The following is a 20,158-nucleotide window of genomic DNA, read 5'->3' as shown; positions in this document are numbered from 1 at the left end:
TAACCTTGTCAAAAAGTAGACTAGTTTAGTTTAGGATAAAAAGAAATCTTTGCTTAAACTTATCAAGTATGATATAGTGTTTTTCTATCCCAACAAATCAGCTTCAACCGACTTATCAGCAGTATAAACCATGAGCCGAACAACTCCGCAACCGCTAGACATCAACATTCAACAAACAGCTATCAGCGAAAACAGAGGGAGCAAAGAGGCGCATCATCGATAGGAAAACAAAAAAGGCCTTGTTAGGCCTTGTCTAGTTCAACAAAAAAACCAAAAACTTTTTAAGATTCCCCGTCACATCGAATCTTGTGACACATGCATGAAGCATTAAATATAGATGAAAACAAAAACTAATTACACAGTTTGTCTGTAAATTACGAGATGAATCTTTTAAGCCTAATTACTCCATAATTGGATAATATTTGTCAAATAAAGACGAAAGAGCTACAGTGTCAAAATCTAAAAAAAATTCGGATCTAAACAAGGCCTAAGTTCCAAAAAAAATTTAGATTTTCCGTCACATCAAATCTTACGGCACATTTATAGAGCACTAAATATAGATTAAAAATAACTAATTGCATAGTTTGCCTGTAGTTTGCGAGACGGATCTTTTAATCCTAATTAGTCCATGGTTGAACAATAATTATCAAATACAAACAAAAGTGCTACAGTATCAAAAACCCAAAATTTTTCACCAAACAAGGCCAAAGTGCGACGCTATTCCAAGGTCTTGTACCACAGAGTCCACTGTCCACTCCACCCAGGTCCCAGGGCGGACCAATTTTCTTCTGCACTTTTACACGTTCATTTGCCGCGGCCGCTTGCAAAGCCACTGTTTCAGTCGCTGGGCTGGTGTTCTCCAACTGCACACCTTTTATCCCGGATATCGACAGACACTAGCCTTCTGTTCTTGGCTTCCTGGTTCCTGCCCTGCATATAGTTGCATGTAGATTTTCTGGCCTTTCTGGTACGTATAATATAACAGAAAGAAAGGTCTAAAGAAAAATACTGCTGCTTCTACTATAAACAGCCAATGTTCTATCCTACCACGCTTTTTCATGGCTCCTATCCAACCTAGACGCCAAGTCACAGCCCCAACATAGCAAGCGCACCCGGATGGCCCTTGCGGCGCCCATCTCCGTGTCAACCTCTGCCCATCAATGCGCTGTACTAGTAGCACGGAGGAGAAAGGGACCCGCCTGGCGCCCTACGCCACAAGTCCCCCAAGTGCCAGTTCACACGGAAAGCCAACCAATGATCGCGGCGTCGAGCGGCAGCAGATCATGAGATCCAGACCCGGAGCCTGCAGGTGCAGGGGCATCGGCTGCAGGTTCCCTAATCTTTGATAGTAAATTTGATAGACAATTGTTTAAATTATATATAAGTTTAGAACCTGAAAACTTTCATAGTAAATTTGTGTAAGTATATTCGAGATCATATCTATTGTTTACCAAATTACACATATTGTAAGAAAAGCTTAGGGTTAAAATCTATTTTGTATTATCTTTTCCCGAATCAGAATATGTTTATCATTCCGAGACGATATGACTTTTTTCTACATATACTACTTGGGGGTATAAACCCCTATACCCTCATGGTCCTATATGAGCCGCACCATCAGAGGTGGCTCGGCCCACAGGATGAAGACGTGCGGCGCACGACTGGTCGGCGTGCACCGCAAGACTACAAGATATTGTACCAAATAGGATAGTTTACTTGTAACTCTGTCCCTTCACGATATATAAGGAGGGGCAGGGGTCCCCTAGAGGACAAGTGATACATCATATTCTCTCAACACAAATCAATACAGCCAGACGCAGGACGTAGGTATTACGCCAACTCGGCGGCCGAACCTGGATAAAAAGCTTGTCCGTGTCTTGCGTCACCATCGAGTTCGTAGTTTGCGCACCGTCTACCGATAAACTACTACCGTGGGTATACCCCAAGGTAGACTGCCGACCAGCTTTCGTCGACAGTGGCGCGCCAGGTAGGGGGTGTGCGTACAGCTCTCCCGACGAACAAGATGGCCATCATCCCCGACTTCGCGGCCATGGCGGGCGACTTCACGTTCACCGTCAGCTTCAACAACTTCACCGCCATGACCACGGAGGAGGTGTAGATCCGATCTGCGCCAACCACTTCTTCATCGACGTCGGCGGCGGCTTCAACCACGCTGGCTACGACTCCGACTACTCCAGCAACGTCTCCTACCACGCCGACAACGCGTCACCCGCTTCCCTGCTACAAAGGGAGGCAGATCGACAACACCGACCTGCTCGGGCCGTCGACCAAATTGTTTGGCCTACTTGCTCTGACCACCAGTCGCAATAATAATCGCCGCGAAGAACGACGCTACGACAACAGCGACCACCGTCATGACAAGTCGAAAAGCTCGAAGGCCGGACAATTTTGTCGTCACTAACTAGACTTTCTTTCAAAGATAAGTACATTTCTAATATTTTATTTATTTTTGGCATAATATTTTTAATATTATTATTCTTCAAAACAACTTTTTTAGCCGACTAGTTTTTTCTCCTACACGAGCTTTCCAGAGCCGGTACTGTCTCCGACTCCTCCCTACACGTGCACGAGATCCGCCCTCTGCATTCCGGGTGGTCGGCAGTAGCTCTCTGACGTGGCTGACAATCCTACGCGTGCCTAGGTTCCGCAACTCATGCTGATTGTTGGCTAGACCAGAGTTGGTACAAGCTCTAGGATGAATTAACTACTCGTGCTAATTTTATAATAAAAATTCTAAAACTTATCTCAGTGCTGATTTTTTATCTAGAGTTTATTTATACATCATGTACTACCTATTTTCTCTATATTTATTTTTCAGGAGTTTGGCCCAGTCGACAAGCTACGCTCGGGGACTCGTCGACTATTCCCTACGCTGTGCCCGGGGACTGCTCCGACCACCGAGCACGTTTACGTTCCCAACCACGCTCGAGGACTTGTCGACTACTCTCTATGCTATGCTCGAAGACTGTGCCGACCACCGAGCACGTTTACGTTCCCAACCACGCTCGGGGACTTGTCCACCGGTCCCTACGCCGTGCTCGGGGACTGTGCCGACCACCGAGCACTATACGCTCGGGGACTGGTCGACCAGCTCACCAATTTAAGAGCTTGGGGACTGCACCGACCACCGAGCACTATACGCTCGGGGACTGGTCGACCAGCCCACCAATTTGAGAATTCGGGGACTGTACCGACCACCGAGCGTTCTATGCTCGGGGACTGGTCGATTAGTCTATTCAATTGCATACGAGCATGATATGCTCGGGGACTGGTAAATTCAATTTTTAGACCTTGCTACAAGGCTCATACTTCGCCTTCCAGCAAGCTCGGGGACTACATCGGTACGATGCATCTGGCGATGCATCTCAGTTTCAGAATTTCTTTGAGGACTTTTCTTTTGACCCTGGCACCACGTGCCTACGTCACCTACTACCAGGCTCGGGGACTAAGTGGGCACACTTCACCTTGCGGTGAATATGCTTGCTTTTTGAAAGACTATACTTTTCAGAAAAGTAAAGTGGACACACTTCACCAGGAAAGAAATCTTTTTTGATTAAGAGCACCATGCATTCTTCGAACAACCTGCTTCTTCGATGTCAATGTTGATCAACTGTCTTTTGAGTCGGTCAAAATACCGTTGCAACTGTTTGGACGAATTTCCTGCTTATTGAAGACGTTAAGCCTCACTGATCGAAGAAGCTCAAGACGGCGTGTTACATCACAATACATGGTGCTCGGGGACTAGCTGTGGGGGTATAAACCCCTATACCCTAATGGTCCTATATGGGCCGCACCATCAGAGGTGGCTCGGCCCACAGGATGAAGACGTGCGGCGCACGACTGGTCGGCGTGCACCGCAAGACTACAAGATATTGTACCAAATAGGATAGTTTACTTGTAACTCTGTCCCTTCACGATATATAAGGAGGGGCAGGGGTCCCCTAGAGGACAAGTGATACATCATATTCTCTCAACACAAATCAATACAGCCAGACGCAGGACGTAGGTATTACGCCAACTCGGCGGCCGAACCTGGATAAAAAGCTTGTCCGTGTCTTGCGTCACCATCGAGTTCGTAGTTTGCGCACCGTCTACCGATAAACTACTACCGTGGGTATACCCCAAGGTAGACTGCCGACCAGCTTTCGTCGACAATGTCCCAAAATAAATTAATCTCTAGAGTTGTCCTAAGTTATGCTATTTTAAATGTAATTAAATTTATAGAAAAAACACCAATATTTATGACAAAAAAAATAGTATCATTAGATAAGTCATGACATATATTTTCATAATGTATTCATTTGGTGTCATGTCATATATCTTGGCAATGTATATATTTTTGCAAAAATTTCTGAAAATAAAGGAGCAACTCCAACAGTTTTGCAATTAGGGTCTTGTTTAGTTGTGAAAAGTTTTTGGATTTCGCTACTGTAGCATTTTCGCTTTTATTTGACAAACATTGTCCAATCGTGGAGTAACTAGGCTTAAAAGATTTGTCTCACGATTTACGGGCAAACTGTGCAATTAATTTTTGTTTTCATTTATATTTAATGTTCTATGCATGTGCTGTAAGATTCGATGTGACAAAGAATTTTGAAAAGTTTTTGATTTTTGGTGGGAACTAAACAAGGCCTAGGTTTGGCATTCTTGTTTTTTTTGTCAAAATTCTCAAAATCTCCTGTCCAACAGTTTGGCAATTGGGCTTGGTATTTATAGCAAGTTGACAAATTCTTCTCATTTATTTGCATTTATGCACGTCTAGAATAGGCTTGGCATACTGCATGCGCGCGCTTTTATAGCAAGCTGACAACCTGATGTTTCTTTGTTGATCCCCGGAACCAGTAGATTTTTTTACCAAGTCAAAATTGCCAAACAATGTCCTTTTTGTTCCCTCCCATATCATTTTGGGAGTTGACAAATAACAATATTTGTCAAATAAAATTTGCAAAACTGTTAGGGTTGCTCGACATTATATATCCAAAAACCTCAATATGCCCACTATATATGGAACAGGAACACCTCTCCAATTGGCTGTGTTGGTCCGTACAATATTTCCTACTCTATAAATAGGCTAGTTCTAATAGGTAGATTAGATATATGCCAAATATATAGGTTTATGACTTTTTTTTTTGAGAACAGGTCCGCTGATTCCTTTTTTGTTATGAGGATTAGTTTTATGGTCGATGTGGCATTAAATTAATAACGAGAGAGATACATTGCCGTTTGATGATATAATGCACTAGAAATAACCTAAGTGAGTCACTGGTGTGGCAATAAAACATGCACAGTGATGGTGTGGCAAATTTCCGGCCTTCGCTATTACCGAATTAACATCTCCAGCAGATCCTCGCGAAAAAAATCTCATCCACAAGCTGAGAGCAACTTGGCATTGAAGAATGGCGATGTGCTATGGCCTTTGCCGAGCAAAACGACTGGGCCACGGAGCCCTTTTTTTTCATGTTGACAGCGGTGTTTTGTACTTTTTGTTGTCTAACTTGTTAATAATAACTATCCGTTAAGCAAACAAATGCAAGTTCACAAACAGCATCAAGAGAAAATATTTGAGTGATACGTACGGGTAGAAAGATAAGAAATGCACGATCACACATATGATATTGTTAACAAACAATTCCAGTGATACGTACGGCGAGAAGATTAAGAAATGCACGTTCACGCATCGAAAGGAAGAAATAGCATTGGTAAGTACATACTCGATCATGCTGCATGATGGCAGTATAGCACGCAATGTGTACTTTTTTTCTTAAAAAGGAAAGAGTCTGTTACAGCAAATTTAAAAAGCGATCTAGCAGATACACATCTTGACACGCTTTCAAAAAAAGTATATAAATTACGAATATATATATATATATATGGCAGCTCTATTCTACACCTTAGGTGTAGAATATTATTCTACACCGCAAATCAAAACTGAGTAGAAAAAATAATGAGCAATACTGAAGAACCTTCAGTATCATCCTGTCCAACACCGAGGACCATGAAATACTGAACAATACTGAAACACGAATACTGAACGATACTGAAATCTGTTCAGTATAGTAGTTTGGTGTAGAACTATTCTACACCTATATATATATATATATATATATATATATATATATATATATATATATACACACACACACACACACACACACACACACACACACCAAATTCCCAAATATGGATATTCATGTGTGAACAGAAAATTATCGTGGCAGAGGTATTTTCGTCCACCGACAGCTAAAGCTACCGCAGCATTTTTCAAGAATGCCCATCTAGCACATGCGCGAGAACTGACATGAAGCTCCTACGACCATGAGTTCCTTGCCATTTTAGTTTCTCTAATCTATATAATATAAAGCCAATAGACAATAGTACAGTTGTGATCGCGTTCCGCCGAGTCAGCAGATCACATCAGATCAAAATCAGCGCGTCCAAGCGTGCTGCCCGGCGTAGCTACAGTGCACGGGTGGGAGACGAGCCGGGAGCCCCCTGGCCACAAGTCTCCCCGGCGTGTCCTCCACCACAAGCTCGCCTCGCCTCGCCTCGCGTCGCCTCGGCACCTCACCTCACTGATTGCTCCAGTTGCGTGCTCCCTCAACCGGCTTATATGCGCCACTCGCCCGCCGCTGGTAGATCTCCCCTCGTCACCACAGTCGTCAGTGGCCGGGCCGGCCTTATCTTCTTCGTCGTCCTTTGCCCTCCCTCACCGCACCGGCCTCGTCGTTGTTGGCCATGAAGATCCAGTGCGACGCGTGCGAGGGCGCGGCGGCCACGGTGGTGTGCTGCGCCGACGAGGCCGCGCTGTGCGCGCGCTGCGACGTCGAGATCCACGCCGCCAACAAGCTCGCCAGCAAGCACCAGCGCCTCCCGCTCGAGGCGCTCTCCGCCAGGCTCCCCCGCTGCGACGTCTGCCAGGTACGTTAATTACGCACGTACAGCAGCGCATGCACAAGCTAGCGGCATGCGGCGGCGACATGCGCTAACCTTGCTTGCTCGCGCGCGCGCGGCCTCCGCATGCAGGAGAAAGCGGCGTTCATCTTCTGCGTGGAGGACCGGGCACTCTTCTGCCGGGACTGCGACGAGCCCATCCACGTCCCGGGCACGCTCTCCGGGAACCACCAGCGCTACCTGGCCACCGGCATCCGCGTGGGGTTCGCCTCCGCCTCCGCCTGCAGCAGCGACGGCGCCTGCGACGCGCACGACTCCGACCACCACGCCCCGCCCAAGGCCACCGTCGAGACGCCGCAGGCCCAAGCCGCCGTCTCCGCCGCCGCGGCAGCGCAGCAGGTGCCCTCGCCGCCGCAGTTCCTGCCGCAGGGCTGGGCCGTCGACGACCTCCTGCAGTTCTCCGACTACGAGTCCAGCGACAAGGCAAGACGATAGCGCAAGCTCCCCGCCAGTCCATGTCCGACCACCCACCGGGTCCCGTCTCATGGTGGTGGTGTTGTTGTTGTGTGTGTTTGTTTTGCAGCTGCACAAGGAGTCCCCGCTCGGGTTCAAGGAGCTGGAGTGGTTCGCCGACATCGACCTCTTCCACGAGCAGCAGGCGCCCAAGGCCGGCAGGACGTTGGCGGAGGTTCCGGAGCTCTTCGGATCCCAGGCGGCCAACGACGCGGCGTACTACAGGCCGGCCAAAGCCGCTGCAGGCGCCGGGGTGCGCCAGAGCAAGAAGGCCCGGATCGAGGTCACCGACGACGAGGACTACCTCATCGTCCCTGATCTCGGTTAAATATAAGGGCAGAAAGAGCAGGAGTTTTGTTTCTTTCTTCTCCTGCTGTGTACCACAAGAATTTTACTGTGTATGTTGTGCATCTTTGACTGTAGCATCTCTCAATTGTGAACATGGTAAGCCACTTTGTTGCTATCCTAGTACCAGACTGAGACACTTTGATGTTTTTAACATAAACATTTTGCTTCAAATAGCTGACACTTTCACTTGGGGTAAAGAGAGCACAAGTGAAAAGTACTACAAACGGTCCTGAGTTCTGACCAAAGCTTGTTCAAATCAAGAACAAAACCATGTGAAAAGTCAATACTTTGGATACTAGCAGTACAGTATTTTAGAAGTACCGGGTAGGTCCTTTACATTACATGGCCAAAAAAGCAACTCGAATCCTGGTAAGGTTTGGACTCAAGTAGCGGTGAACACAAATCCTTTGCGAAAAAACATAACAGGGAACTTCATGTAAAAGAAACCGAGGGCACCACGCTTTGAATCATCAGATATTGCTACCAGCGTCTTCATTTCAGCCACCAACCATCTTCCATGGTTATACGACACCTGGTCAATTGCATTTAGTATCAGGAATAGCCTGTTAATCCCTCCTTGCCATTGGATGGCGATTCAGATCAGATATATATACACCTACTAACCCCAGAATCACCAGCACAGTTGCTCTTTCTTCTTTAGTAAAGATCCAAAAATTGCAGGTCGAGAGTAAAAACTACGGGTGCACAATATTGCATGGTCTACTAGGCAACTGATTCAATGTGATTTTCACTGTCATCCTCCCTAAGACATTCCATAGGTAGCTTGAAGCTTAAACAAAACATAGCCTGCAACAAATGTCAAACATAAAAGTAAATTCCCAAAATAATCAATGTCATCCTAGGCCTTGTTTAGTTCCGAAAAGTGAAAACTTTTCGGAACTGTAGCACTTTCGTTTGTTTGTGACAAATATTATCCAATCATGCACTAACTAGGATCAAAAGATTCGTCTCGTGATTTTCAGCTAAACTGTGTAATTAGTTTTTGTTTTCGTCTATATTTAATGTTTTATGCATGTGCCACAAGATTCGATGTGACAGGGAATCTTGAAAACTTTTTGGTTTTCAGGATGAACTAAACAAGGCCCTACTGAAACTAACTTGCATTAGCATGTATTTCTCTACTGTTCTCAGACGATAAAAGGTATTTTTCAGTAGGCTCAGCCTACACAGAATAAGAATCCCCAATGTTTGCAAACTGCCCCAGATTTCACTGGAAACCAGCAAAGTTAGTTTGTTTAAACATTTCAGGTAGAGAGTTTATCATGTATTAGTATCAAGTCATTGCTGCAAAGTTACTGTTACCAGAGGCACTACTGGAATCGACAGTACAGAAAAACTTCTGGAAACTTTGATGCCAGTTTCAAGCTCCAGAGAAAGAAAATGTTCTAAAATCTATATTACTCCCTTCAGGCCTTCATTCACCATGGAAACAACTGCCACTGTTCATGAATACCATTCAATAAGAGGAATTTTGGTACTGATTTTGAGCCTTACATCTGGTCCAAGGCCCAATTTTTGGGGCAAGGTCAACTCTTACGTTCAATAAAACAGAAAAGTGTGTACCTAGTCTTGTTGACAAGTACACTGAATAAAAACATTACATACCTTGTTTGGTGCAACATCACGAACCCTATGGAATATCGGTTCTGCTATCTTAGCATTTAATTTATTCTGTGCTTCCTGCATAAAGGAAAAATGCTTATGTTAAAATGAAAGCAGTACTATCTCACAGCTGATAGTACATACAGATACAGGTGGCATATAATGACAGTCATGATGCGATCAATTAAGTAACATCTAAGTAATAATCAAATAGCAGTGGACTTACAGAGAGTATTGATTCTTCAGATTCACTTGAACGGATGAAACAATAACAGTGTATCCAAGGTAGCGATCCTGTCCAATATTTCTTTTGGACGAGACCATCAAAACAATCTGCACAAAGGTCCACATATCATGAACCGAAACTCAGAGCAACTGTAGCTAAAATACATAATGACAACTGAATGTAGAAAATATTTTTCCAAACAATAACTACATATTTGCTAACTGTAAGCAGAAGTTCTAAGTTATTTAATGTAGAAAAGAAAATCCTGACACCAGAGTACCAACCAAAGCTTCTAGTTGCTAATAGACAAAGCGTTTGATGGATGCTGATGCAAGTAAGGAATACAGAATGTAGTTCTCCGAGAATAAAAGTTCGCCTCAAGTGCACTAACTCAATTGTAGACTAGCCATTTAACACCGATATGCAAGGTCTCAGCTTTGATGTTTTTATTCAAAAGCATAGGAGATGTCTATATGACATGTAGAAGACAGGAAATTCAATTAAAGATTGTGAGCAATAAGCAGAGAATAGGGGCCAGGCCAGCTGTCCAGAAATGTCATAAATGGGTATTGCTAACCAATAGAGTTTCTATAACATGCTATAAAAAGCCAAAAACGATGTGATGCTATAATGAAATTATAACAGAAAAAACTAATCGGGAGGATAAAACATTACCAAGGAACTGCAGAGCAGAAGCAGGTAGATTCATCAGTACATGATCAAAGTGTTCCCATGGCTTGGATGGTGGTGGCCCTGGTCCTCTCACTCTCTTGTTGTTTCGTCTTTTTGTTTGACTAGCATCTCCATCTTGGCAATCAGATTCACCTATGGGAGACAAGTAGGAAATTTTAGTTTAGTTAGAAATCTGGCACACTCATACAGAAGTTTCATGAAAATAAGGGTGTGATTGGTTGCTTGCATTAGGCTTAACTTGCATTAGACCTTATTCAGCAATACCTAAGCCAGCATAAACATATACAATATCTTGGTGTTTGGTTGTCCTGCATAGGCAAGCTGCCTTTGGTCAGATTTGTTTGGTTAATTACATTGTATTGCATGTTGTCATCTCCATGTTCTAATAGAGGTCTACTGTTCTAGTAGCGGTGGGGGAAGTGAGAAGATTTCATTTTTTATTTTAGTGCCCCATCAGCTTGTGCAAATCTGCATTGCACATTACGACCAAATCTCATGTACTAGCCAAACACGGGTAAACTGTACTGCACAAGCCTGAATACAGGCTAATGCAGGCAACTAAACAGTCCCTAAGCTTTTTTTAGTAAACGCAAAATTTCGAACTTGAAGCACATATTAGACTTCTTGCAAGTTTACTACTTACTAACGACACTGCAGAGTACACAGCATACTTACATTCTTCTGAAGTTTGTTGTCGCTTTTTGGCAGTAGTGCTCGCCACAGAAGATTCATTAGCACCATTTTGACTGCCCTCACGAACATCTAGAAAAGAGTTGAAGAAACAGTAAAGTTAGTGTGTGAAGGACCACAAAAAATCAGTATGCAGGGGAGAATAGGAATCTCATAAAAAAGAGGGCACCATTATGATTTCCATTTGAAGATGAATTTTCATTAGCAGGGACCCCTTCTTTAGGATAGGATTCATCAGCGGCAACTTGACAGTCTGATCCAGTTTCCAAACCAGGCACAGTCATCAAATTTTGCATGAACACTCTAGCATCCATGTTGTAGGCGAATATATAGTCATCAACCTTGTTAATCTTTGCATTAGTTCTTAGGTAATGAACGCTATCTGGATTCAAGTCATTTGCATACACAACACATCCTTTCTGAGCAGCTGGGATTGCAAATGGACCTATACCAGCAAACATATCACATATAACGTCTCCTTTCTTGAAAAGGGAAACTAATCTGATATGCTCATGATCAAGTCTTGAATTCCAGTAGACCAAACCATAATCAAGTTTGAATGTTGCACCATATTGTTTAACTTCAGTAACCATATCATTTTTCCCTGCTAAGATCTCAAACTTTGGGACTCTAAATTCATTTGTTATTGTCCCCACTTTATTCGCCACGGTCTGAATCCTTGGATAATTTTTCTGTGTATAGATATGACACAAATCTTAGTGAATTATGAAGCAAGCACCAAGCAGCATGTTTTATGATGTTTTCAGATATTCTGATCATCAAAGCAATAAAACAACAAAGATGGGCAGCAGTAATTTCATGCATGTTCATGAGACTGAGAGATTATCTAATGTTTTCATTGTTAACTGCTCACAGTGTTAACTCATTTAATACTGCTTTCATGTCATTGCAAGGTTCCAGCCAACCAGCATTGAAGAGTAAGATAAATTTACAACATTTCCAAATCTGTACGAGACGATCTACAGAGCTTGCAAGTTTGGCCATGAACTTATTTTGGGGCCATTTTTATGCAAAATTTATATGGGTTCTGCATGCAAGGTGCTGAGAATCAGAGTCAAAGAATGTACGAAGTGAGCAAGTTATTAAGAAAGAGAAGGGCCATAGAAGTGTGCTTACATCATAGATAACCTTTGCTATGACATTTTTATATGGTAGCAAGTCATCAGATATGTTCAGATGAGCAACATGACCTGCAGACATCATACAAAAAAATATTTAAAGAGATGACAACAAAATGGAAGAGAGTATCATCAAGTTTAGTATACTTAACAATTGTCTCAAACGAAGTGGGTACCTCCAATCCAGCAGGAAGGATTTGCTTCAAAATGTGATCTGTCACAAATAAAGAAATTGATCAAACCGATAAGATTAAGAAATTGAAGAAGGTTATACTGGTTTTGTCAGCTTAAAGCTTGCAAAACAAAGGGAATGCTGAATGTCAGTGACAATGAACAGGCAATAATGGGCAAATTATGACTCCCTTTTTATTTTAGTACACAAGACTTTTAGCTTTATGCAAAATTTGTAGAAGAACAAAGAATATGGAAGCATGATAGCAAAGCATAACAGAAATCAGATTATAAAGAAAAGATCTTAAACTGACCTGCACTCCAGTACGAATAACCAAGGGTCAATGTATAAGGTACAACATCAACATTGCATAGTTGCTTCAATGAATCAAGCTCCTGTTGTGGCATGTCAGATAAATCTACACACCAAATACCATGGACATAAACATAAGCATTCTTCTGCTAGAGGCAAGAGAAAATACCAACATTAACATGGGTAAGTCATCCTTATAAAAATAAAATAAAATAAAATAAAATAAATAAAACATTTGTAAGTCCAAGAGACTAATCAGGACAGAGAAGATTATGTTACACGAGAGTCAAGATTTCCGAAGCCACAGGAACATATCAAATAGCCTTAAAGCCACAGTAATGAAGTAATGGGTGTGTCAGGCTATTCCAACATGATTTGATGACTTGGCACTGCAATGTTTGCTCAGTTCATAGAGTAAAACTTTGCAATTGACATGGTAAGATAAGAGTGACATACCGGGCTTCTGAATCTTTTCAGACAGTATGACGAGCCGGTTCTTGTCGCCCTCGGGATCCTCAACTACGGTCTTAACCCGTGGCTTGTCCAGCAGATAACTAAAATCACAGATGAGGAGGGAAAAACATGAGCCCCCAAATAGTCGTTAAATAAACGCAACGGATATACTATGGCAATTTTTTCCCTTCGTTTTTCCTGTTCCTCCTAGATTAATTGGATTGGATCCTGGAACAAGGGAGAAGCGTTACCCGGAGCGAAGGAGGCGGGTGACTGCGGACGAGAGCTCACGGGGAATGCGGAGCGCCCAGAGCTGTAGCCGCTGCTCGAACTTGCTCTCATCCAGCTTCTCCATAGGCACGAGGCGAGCCGCGGGCAAGGCCAGGCACAAGTGGCGAGCCGGAAGACAGATCAGGGAGCTGACGGAGGCGCCGGAGCCAAGGAGGGAGATGGAGCACGGGGGCCGGCGAGCCAGAGGACGGAGGCCGAGAAGAGGAGGGAGGTGCGGGGGGCGGTGAGGAAGAGCGATGCGCGGGGGCCGGCGAGAAGGAGAGAGGCGCGAGCGGACGGAGGAGAATCGCGGCGAGAAGAAGCTGGGAGCAAAGAGGGCCGTTTGGAGCCGTTTGTTCGCTTCTTTCCACCAGAATCGCTCCATAGCCTCTCTTTCTCTATCAGGAGTTTTCTAGGGTTTCGGCCGTCGGGGAATCAGGAAACGGCGGGCGTAGCGGTGGACGACGCGTGGGCCGGAGTCTCTGTGGTTAACGGGCCACAGGCTCGTGTGCGGCCCTTCACGAATGACACGACCACGGGCTTCTTTTGCGTGTCTTTTTTCCTTTTTTTTTTATTAAGAGGTAAAATTTCATGCATTCCTATAAAAAAAACAACGAAAAGTACGGTGTATGACTGCAGTACTGCTTATACTTCCTCCGTTCCAGAAAAGAATATCACTATAAAGTTTGTGTATTTTCTTAAATTTAATTAAATTTATAAAAAAAATATTAACAATATTCGTATCTCTTAGTAAATTTATTATAAAAATGTATTCAGCAATTTATCTAATAATATTAATTGTATAATATAAATACTAATATTTTCTTCTATATTTTTGTCAAAGTTGAGGATACTTAAACTATCAGGAAGTGACAATATCACACTTTGTTGGAAGGAGGGAGTTGATGTATTATACATGTCACTACATGTTAATTTATTTATTTAGTTTAAGGTTTATGGACAGGTTGCTTTTACATTTTTATTATTCATAAGTTTTGGACACATCTATAAATGGTGTTTTGTGTAGTTTTTATAATCTGGCTTGCGTGCTAATCGAGCCAACTCGAGCTCAAAAATGAGTTGGGCCAACCTAGCCTTCTGACTCATTCAGATAATTTCTTTAATGAGACAAGCTAAGTAGACTCATTATCTACTCCTATGAGATTGATGAAGAGTTCAGCGACACAAACAAATTCAAGATCTCAAGTAAAGTATCGTGTTTGAGGTAAGCATCTCCAACAACTTTGTAAATTTCACTTTGTATATCTTGAGTTTTAGCAACTTGGTAAATTATTTACCAAACGAAAATAAAGCCATCTCCAACAACTCCTTATTCTCACTTGGTAAATCTCATCATAACACTTCGCGGAAAAGTCCGGAAAAGAAAATCTATCATGCCAAGGACGTATCTAAAAATCTTTGTGTCGAGTACTTTTGCAGAAAAGTCCGAAAAAGAAAATATATCATAGCCTAGGTCCCTTAGGCGGTGCTCGACGGCGCGCGGCGGCCGGTGCTCGACGGCGCGGAGAGGCGGGGCACAGGCGGTGCGGGCGGCGATGCAGGGGTCGCGGGGCAGGCAGGCGGTGCGGGGCGGTGCGGGGCGGCGTCGGGGCCAAAAAACACCGATACAAAGTTTGTAAATTTACGCGCGCGTGGGAGAGATTTACAAAGTTTGGAAAAATATAAAGTTAGTTTAGTGCATCTCCAACCGTTTTGCAAATAAGCTTTGCATTCATGTATTTGCAAAAAAGTCTTAAAAACACTTATCCAACGGTTTGGTATTTAGACTTTGCAATTTTGTTAACTTGGCAAAAAGAGAGGAAGGATTGGCATATATGCCAAACCTATTCACACTTGGCATTGGAAAATTAGCGCTGAAAGAGCATCTAGGCCCCTAGTGATTTCGGTGATTAATGATAATGTTGATTACTATGACTAACGTGTGTTTTGCAGAGGCAAAGTCATAGGTAAGGTCATGGTAATAGGTACTCGATGGACAGGGACGTACATGACTACTTAATAGTGGAAATCGTTTCGATTTTCAAAGGATGGATGGACATTGTCAAGACTAGACTAGGTCTAAGTGCCGTATGGTGAAGAAGGGCACTTAGAGTAGTTTAGGACTTTGTTTTCCTTTGACAGTACTATTAAGAGGAGCTTTGATCTAGTAGCTTGACTTAGGCAAGGCTTTAGGTTTAGATATGGTGCACACTTGGTAAACCTAGCACTAGGCAGCTCAGAGATAGTCCTTAGATCGAGAGGAACAAACTTCGTTTTAGAGCGATCGCGTTTCAACGAAGTTAGGGTGCCCAAGGGGGCACCGGACGCTCTGTGAGTGCGTCCGGTGAGGTCCTTAGCCGTTGAAATAGTATGGTGCTTAGGGTTAAGCACCGGACGCTGGCACCGGACTCATCGGGCAGCGTCCGGTCCCATACCCAGGGAGGTTGTAAACCTGCTCCGAGCACCGGACGCACCGGGTAGCGTCCGGTCCCATGCGCAGGGAGCATGTAAAATGTCCCGGAGCACCGGACGGTGCCACCGGACGCTCGGAGTTAGCGTCCGGTGACCTGTCAGACGCAGGTACAGTTAGCCGTTATGGAACACCGGTCGCTCGGTGCAGAGCGTCCGGTGCAACATAAAGAGCGTCCGGTGACCCCGTTTTCAGTGGAAAACGGTTGGCTGACCTTTGGACTTCGTGGATAGTATTTATACTCCTCCACCTAGTCCATGAGAGGTCTCTTGCCCATTTGAACATCTGAGAAACATGTTGTGGAGCAAGAGAGTAGCAAGAGCCTAGAGAGGATTGAGATTTGAGTGATTTCTTGAGAGAATCCTTCTCTAGTGAATTCCAAGAGTCAAGTGTGCATCCACCACTCTCTAGAGCCTTGTTTGGGTCAAGTGAGAGTTCTTTGCTTGTTACTCTTGGTGATCGCCATCACCTAGACGGTTTGGTGGTGATTGGAGGCACGAAGACCGCCCGGAGTTCTTGTGGGTGGCTCGTGTCAAGCTTGTGAGCGGTTTTGGGCGATTCACCGCGACGAAGTGTCGAAGAATCAGCCCGTAGAGAGCACTTGGTCCTTGCGCGGACCAAGGAGGAGCAAGACCCTTGCGTGGGTGCTCCAACGAGGACTAGTGGAGAGTGGCGACTCTCCGATACCTCGGCAAAACATCGCCGAGAACTTTCTTCCACTATTCATTTGAGCATGTCCCAAGGATTTTTGCCGGGCAATCATTTGCTGATTCTGTGATGGACAGCTGATTTGATCAAACTGATTTGATCAGCAAAAAAACATTGGCCTCACGCACTTGTTGCCGGCCATTCAAACAAACAGCCTGACGCACTTTTTGCCAGGATCGAGTTGATGGAGGTTAGAAAGTGGGCCTACTTTTTTAATTTTGCCAAGCTCATATGCCAAACTATTGGAGAGGCTACAATTTTTCACTTGCCATATGCAAAACTCACTTGCCAAATCATAAGATTTGCCAAGTCATTTTTGCATAACTCTTGGATTACAAAGTTGTTGGAGAGCTCTTTTTGTGTTTTTGCCAAAATAATAAGAATACAAAGTGGATTTACAAAGTTGTTGGAGATGACTGAAGGTGTTCCAATCAAAAAGATGTGCGTCGCTGATGCTGAATTGAGGACAAAAATGAATGGCATCACCGTCTCATTACTTACAAGCAATTAATAGAGTCGTTTCACTAAATTTAAAGAATATATAAACTCCAAACTGAATTGTTTTCTAAAGATCTAGTACTCTGTAGACGTCGGTAACCTAGTTGTTATCAGTTTATGTTTGGTTGTACTCTTTTCTGCTTAAAAGAAATACGTGTTGCTAGACGTGCTCTAAAAAAATTGATTTCTAAAACAAAACCCTCCACTAGAAGACGTCGTTTCATACGGTGGCCGGTGGCACAGTGCGCAGCTCGTCCATGCCTCCACGGTGATGATTGATGAAATTGTAGAACACGTTGAGCGCCTCGTGCAAGTTCGTCTCCTCGCCTCAAATCCTCAAAACTCCGTCCACTCACCATTTGGATGTAGCGGAAATGTACCTCGCAATTTGGAAGTAGCGCAAATGTACATCGCCACCAATTATTTTGGGAAGCATACTTCGACCAAATTTGACAGGAACTGTAATTATTCATTTCATGCCTGACGAATTTGAATCAAAAAATGCTTCCATGCCAAAAGACAGTCTATGGTATAATTGATTGTGCTTAAGCTTAATTTCAGCACAGTAGCATCATTGCATCAATAACTTGGTGGTCATCAATAGAAAAATTTATGTCAACATTGAATCTACTCCCTCCATCTCTATTTAATTGTCGCCATTCATTGTCCCTGATGATTTGCAAAAATTTCAGTTAACATTGTCCCAGATGTAGGCAAATCTTGGATTTTGCCAAGTGTAAACCTCAAATGCCAAGTGAAAAAAAGAGGCTTCTCCAACACTTAGCTATTTTTTTTTGGCAAATTTAGACTATCTTGTGATTTCTGAAAAAATCAGAGGGACTTTTATGCAAAAGTTGCAATCTAGGCATGCGTGCATGCTGAATGTGTGGGTCCCACCGCGTAGGCGGGATGCCAAGCGCTCCCAACGCTCCTAAATTTGAGCCAGTTGGCCCTCTTTTTGCCAAGCATCCTATTTTGCCAAGTGCATATAGGTAGTGTTGGAGGAGCTTTTTCCATGTTTTGCCAAAAATTAGAATTTGCCAAGTGCATATAGGGTAGTGTTGGAGTTGTTCTTACGCATAGCAATTGCACGTCCCGTTTTTAGTTCCTCAAATGCCTCTGCTTTAATTCAAAATTTCAGATAAACCATTTAAAATTTAAACAAATTTTAGCCGGTGATAAATTTTCTAATTATTTTTCAATAAACGTCAATTAATTAAGAAAAGTATAATGATGTCAAGAGACATCATTAACCCAACACATTACGCATAGCAATTGCACGTCCCGTTTTTAGTTCCTCAAATGCCTCTGCTTTAATTCAAAATTTCAGATGAACCATTTAAAATTTAAACAAATTTTAGCCGGTGTTAATTTTTCTAATTATTTTTCAATAAACGTCAATTAATTAAGAAAAGTATAATGATCTCAAGAGACATCATTAACCCAACACAGAAGGGAGATGCAGATACTTCTACTCAATCTACTTAAAAAGCGAGAAACAAATTTCAATAAGAATGAATAAGAGAAGAGAGGAATCAAACAATGTTTCCAGAATTCCTCCACGAGATCACAGGAAGCCTCACCCGCGGACGAGATCTTGGAAAATCCCTCTCGCAAACGAAGAAATTGCCACAAAACAAGGGAAGGTTTTGGGACAGAGTGCGTTTGCTGTGCTCTCACCAGAACATCAACGAAAACAGCCCAATTAGGCAACTACCAAAGGACGAACAATTCTTCTTTGGACAGGAAAAGAGGGGGCATGTGCCAGCCGAAAGGGCCCAGAAAATCACCAAGGGTGTCAGATCCAGGTGAGTTTAAGCTGGCTCGGATTCAATCTCGCAAGATGGCAGGATGATTGCCGATTGCCTGGACCGGGCTCTAGTTCGAGGTCCAAACAAGAAGCTGATCTTGCAAACATCACAAGATTTCTGTTGAAATCAACGAGAAACCAAACCAAGAGGAGGCACTCTGCTAACCAAGATGACAAACAAAGCACACACACAAAAAAAAGAGCTAGATGGAACGAAGAAACACGGCGGATCGTGGCAGTCGCCGAACAGAGGCCAGCCGGCGCAGGCGGAGCAGGAGCTCGGCGGCCGGTCGAGTGGATATATATGCGCAGGGGCACGAGGTTCCTGAATAGGGTCGATGCAGGTTGTTCATATGGTTGATGTTATCAGAGATTTATTTTACAAAATCATGACCCCATTTCTGTATGTCTGTCACAGCCCCATGCCAGCACATAATTAAGGAAACAGAACATGTTACTTTTAAGAATGAGATAAGTATATGTTACTTGATTGTGTATTTATCCATGTTAACTGCTACCAGTAAAATGATTAAGCACCTAGTATTGTGGTTGTAACGGGGAACTACTACCACAAAAGTTTATATTGTGTTATCTACGAGACAATGGGCATCCAAAATAATCATTAGAAGATCGTTGTTGTCTGAAGACAGAAGACATGTGATGTAACAACGACGATTATTAAACTGCAAATGCCTCAGATTTAAGTTTTTTTCACAGCGGTACGCTACAAAGTATATTTAACACCATCATCGGCTATTTGCTCTCGATAGCGTATCAGAATAACGAAAAACGAATACCGAAAGGAGATGGAAAAAAAGGCAAAACCTGCAAATTAATCAAATTCAAAAGAAAACAGATTGCAGATTAGAAGTCTGCCTCAGTGGTAGTGACAATTTGTAGATCGTCATGGAACAATCTGATAATACGTGCAGTTGTTATGCATCATCGGCAACCAATGAACACAGGGAAGAAGAAACAAGATCTCAAAAGATGGAAATAAGGAGAAAAGAGATTTGGTTCTGGGAAAGCTAGAGCATCAGAGAGATTCCCATTGAAGACTTAGTCTATCATACCCAGAAAAAGGGTTCTGATGTCCCTGTCTTGTTGTCATCACCTGCTCCCATCTAATCCCAATCCAAATCGCCAGAAAAACGATCAAAACAAATAACCAAAGATCCGGAGAAGAATCGGAAGAACACGCTCAAACAACACGGCACAGTACGAAACGGAGACAACGCTTCCCGCAGGCCGAATCGAACGAGGCAAACAGAAGGAGGAGAGCTTCGAATCGAAGGAGATAGGTGCGGCTGCTGTCGGCGGC

At 43.3% G+C, this 20,158-nt stretch overlaps 2 protein-coding genes across 4 annotated transcripts; one reads left to right on the top strand and one right to left on the bottom strand.

Moving 5' to 3' along the window:
- Positions 6,512–7,944, top strand: LOC8072434 (B-box zinc finger protein 24). The gene is made up of 3 exons (XM_002454098.2): positions 6,512–6,939; positions 7,045–7,395; positions 7,496–7,944. Exons 1-3 carry the CDS (start codon positions 6,757–6,759, stop codon positions 7,751–7,753), a joined length of 792 nt encoding a protein of 263 aa, XP_002454143.1. The 5' UTR covers positions 6,512–6,756; the 3' UTR covers positions 7,754–7,944.
- On the bottom strand, positions 7,989–13,768 carry LOC8056501 (tRNA (guanine(37)-N1)-methyltransferase). Of its 3 annotated transcripts, XR_002452294.1 has the most exons (12): positions 13,333–13,768; positions 13,085–13,182; positions 12,630–12,734; positions 12,296–12,358; positions 12,143–12,216; positions 11,175–11,697; positions 10,991–11,077; positions 10,298–10,447; positions 9,623–9,729; positions 9,400–9,474; positions 8,398–8,580; positions 7,989–8,305 (listed from the first exon to the last, which is right to left on the bottom strand). XR_002452294.1 is itself a non-coding variant. In XM_021459250.1 (11 exons), the coding sequence occupies exons 1-11, from the start codon at positions 13,734–13,736 to the stop codon at positions 8,497–8,499; spliced, it is 1,770 nt and encodes a 589-aa protein (XP_021314925.1). In that variant the 5' UTR covers positions 13,737–13,768; the 3' UTR covers positions 7,989–8,496. The 3 variants fall into 3 exon arrangements, 2 of the variants coding, with proteins under 2 accessions (XP_021314925.1, XP_021314926.1); XM_021459250.1 differs by having other exon boundaries at positions 7,989–8,580; XM_021459251.1 differs by lacking the exons at positions 7,989–8,305; positions 8,398–8,580 and adding an exon at positions 9,021–9,233.

This window comes from Sorghum bicolor, chromosome 4, assembly GCF_000003195.3.
Source record: "Sorghum bicolor cultivar BTx623 chromosome 4, Sorghum_bicolor_NCBIv3, whole genome shotgun sequence".
NCBI lineage: Eukaryota > Viridiplantae > Streptophyta > Magnoliopsida > Poales > Poaceae > Sorghum > Sorghum bicolor.
Note: the sequence above shows the minus strand (reverse complement) of the source record. Positions and strands in the feature narration are given on the sequence as shown.

What these genes read in the sequence shown, in the direction of transcription:
- LOC8072434 (XM_002454098.2), top strand. Translation starts at nt 6,757, where the DNA reads ATGAAGATCCAGTGCGACGCGTGCGAGGGCGCGGCGGCCACGGTGGTG. An exon ending in CCCGCTGCGACGTCTGCCAG is followed by an intron (nt 6,940 to 7,044) that starts GTACGTTAATTA and finishes CTCCGCATGCAG; the next exon opens with GAGAAAGCGGCGTTCATCTT. An exon ending in ACTACGAGTCCAGCGACAAG is followed by an intron (nt 7,396 to 7,495) that starts GCAAGACGATAG and finishes TTTGTTTTGCAG; the next exon opens with CTGCACAAGGAGTCCCCGCT.
- LOC8056501 (XM_021459250.1), bottom strand. Translation starts at nt 13,736, where the DNA reads ATGGAGCGATTCTGGTGGAAAGAAGCGAACAAACGGCTCCAAACGGCC. An exon ending in ACAACAAACTTCAGAAGAAT is followed by an intron (nt 10,448 to 10,990) that starts GTAAGTATGCTG and finishes TGTCTCCCATAG; the next exon opens with GTGAATCTGATTGCCAAGAT. An exon ending in TTCTGCTCTGCAGTTCCTTG is followed by an intron (nt 9,730 to 10,297) that starts GTAATGTTTTAT and finishes ACCTTTGTGCAG; the next exon opens with ATTGTTTTGATGGTCTCGTC.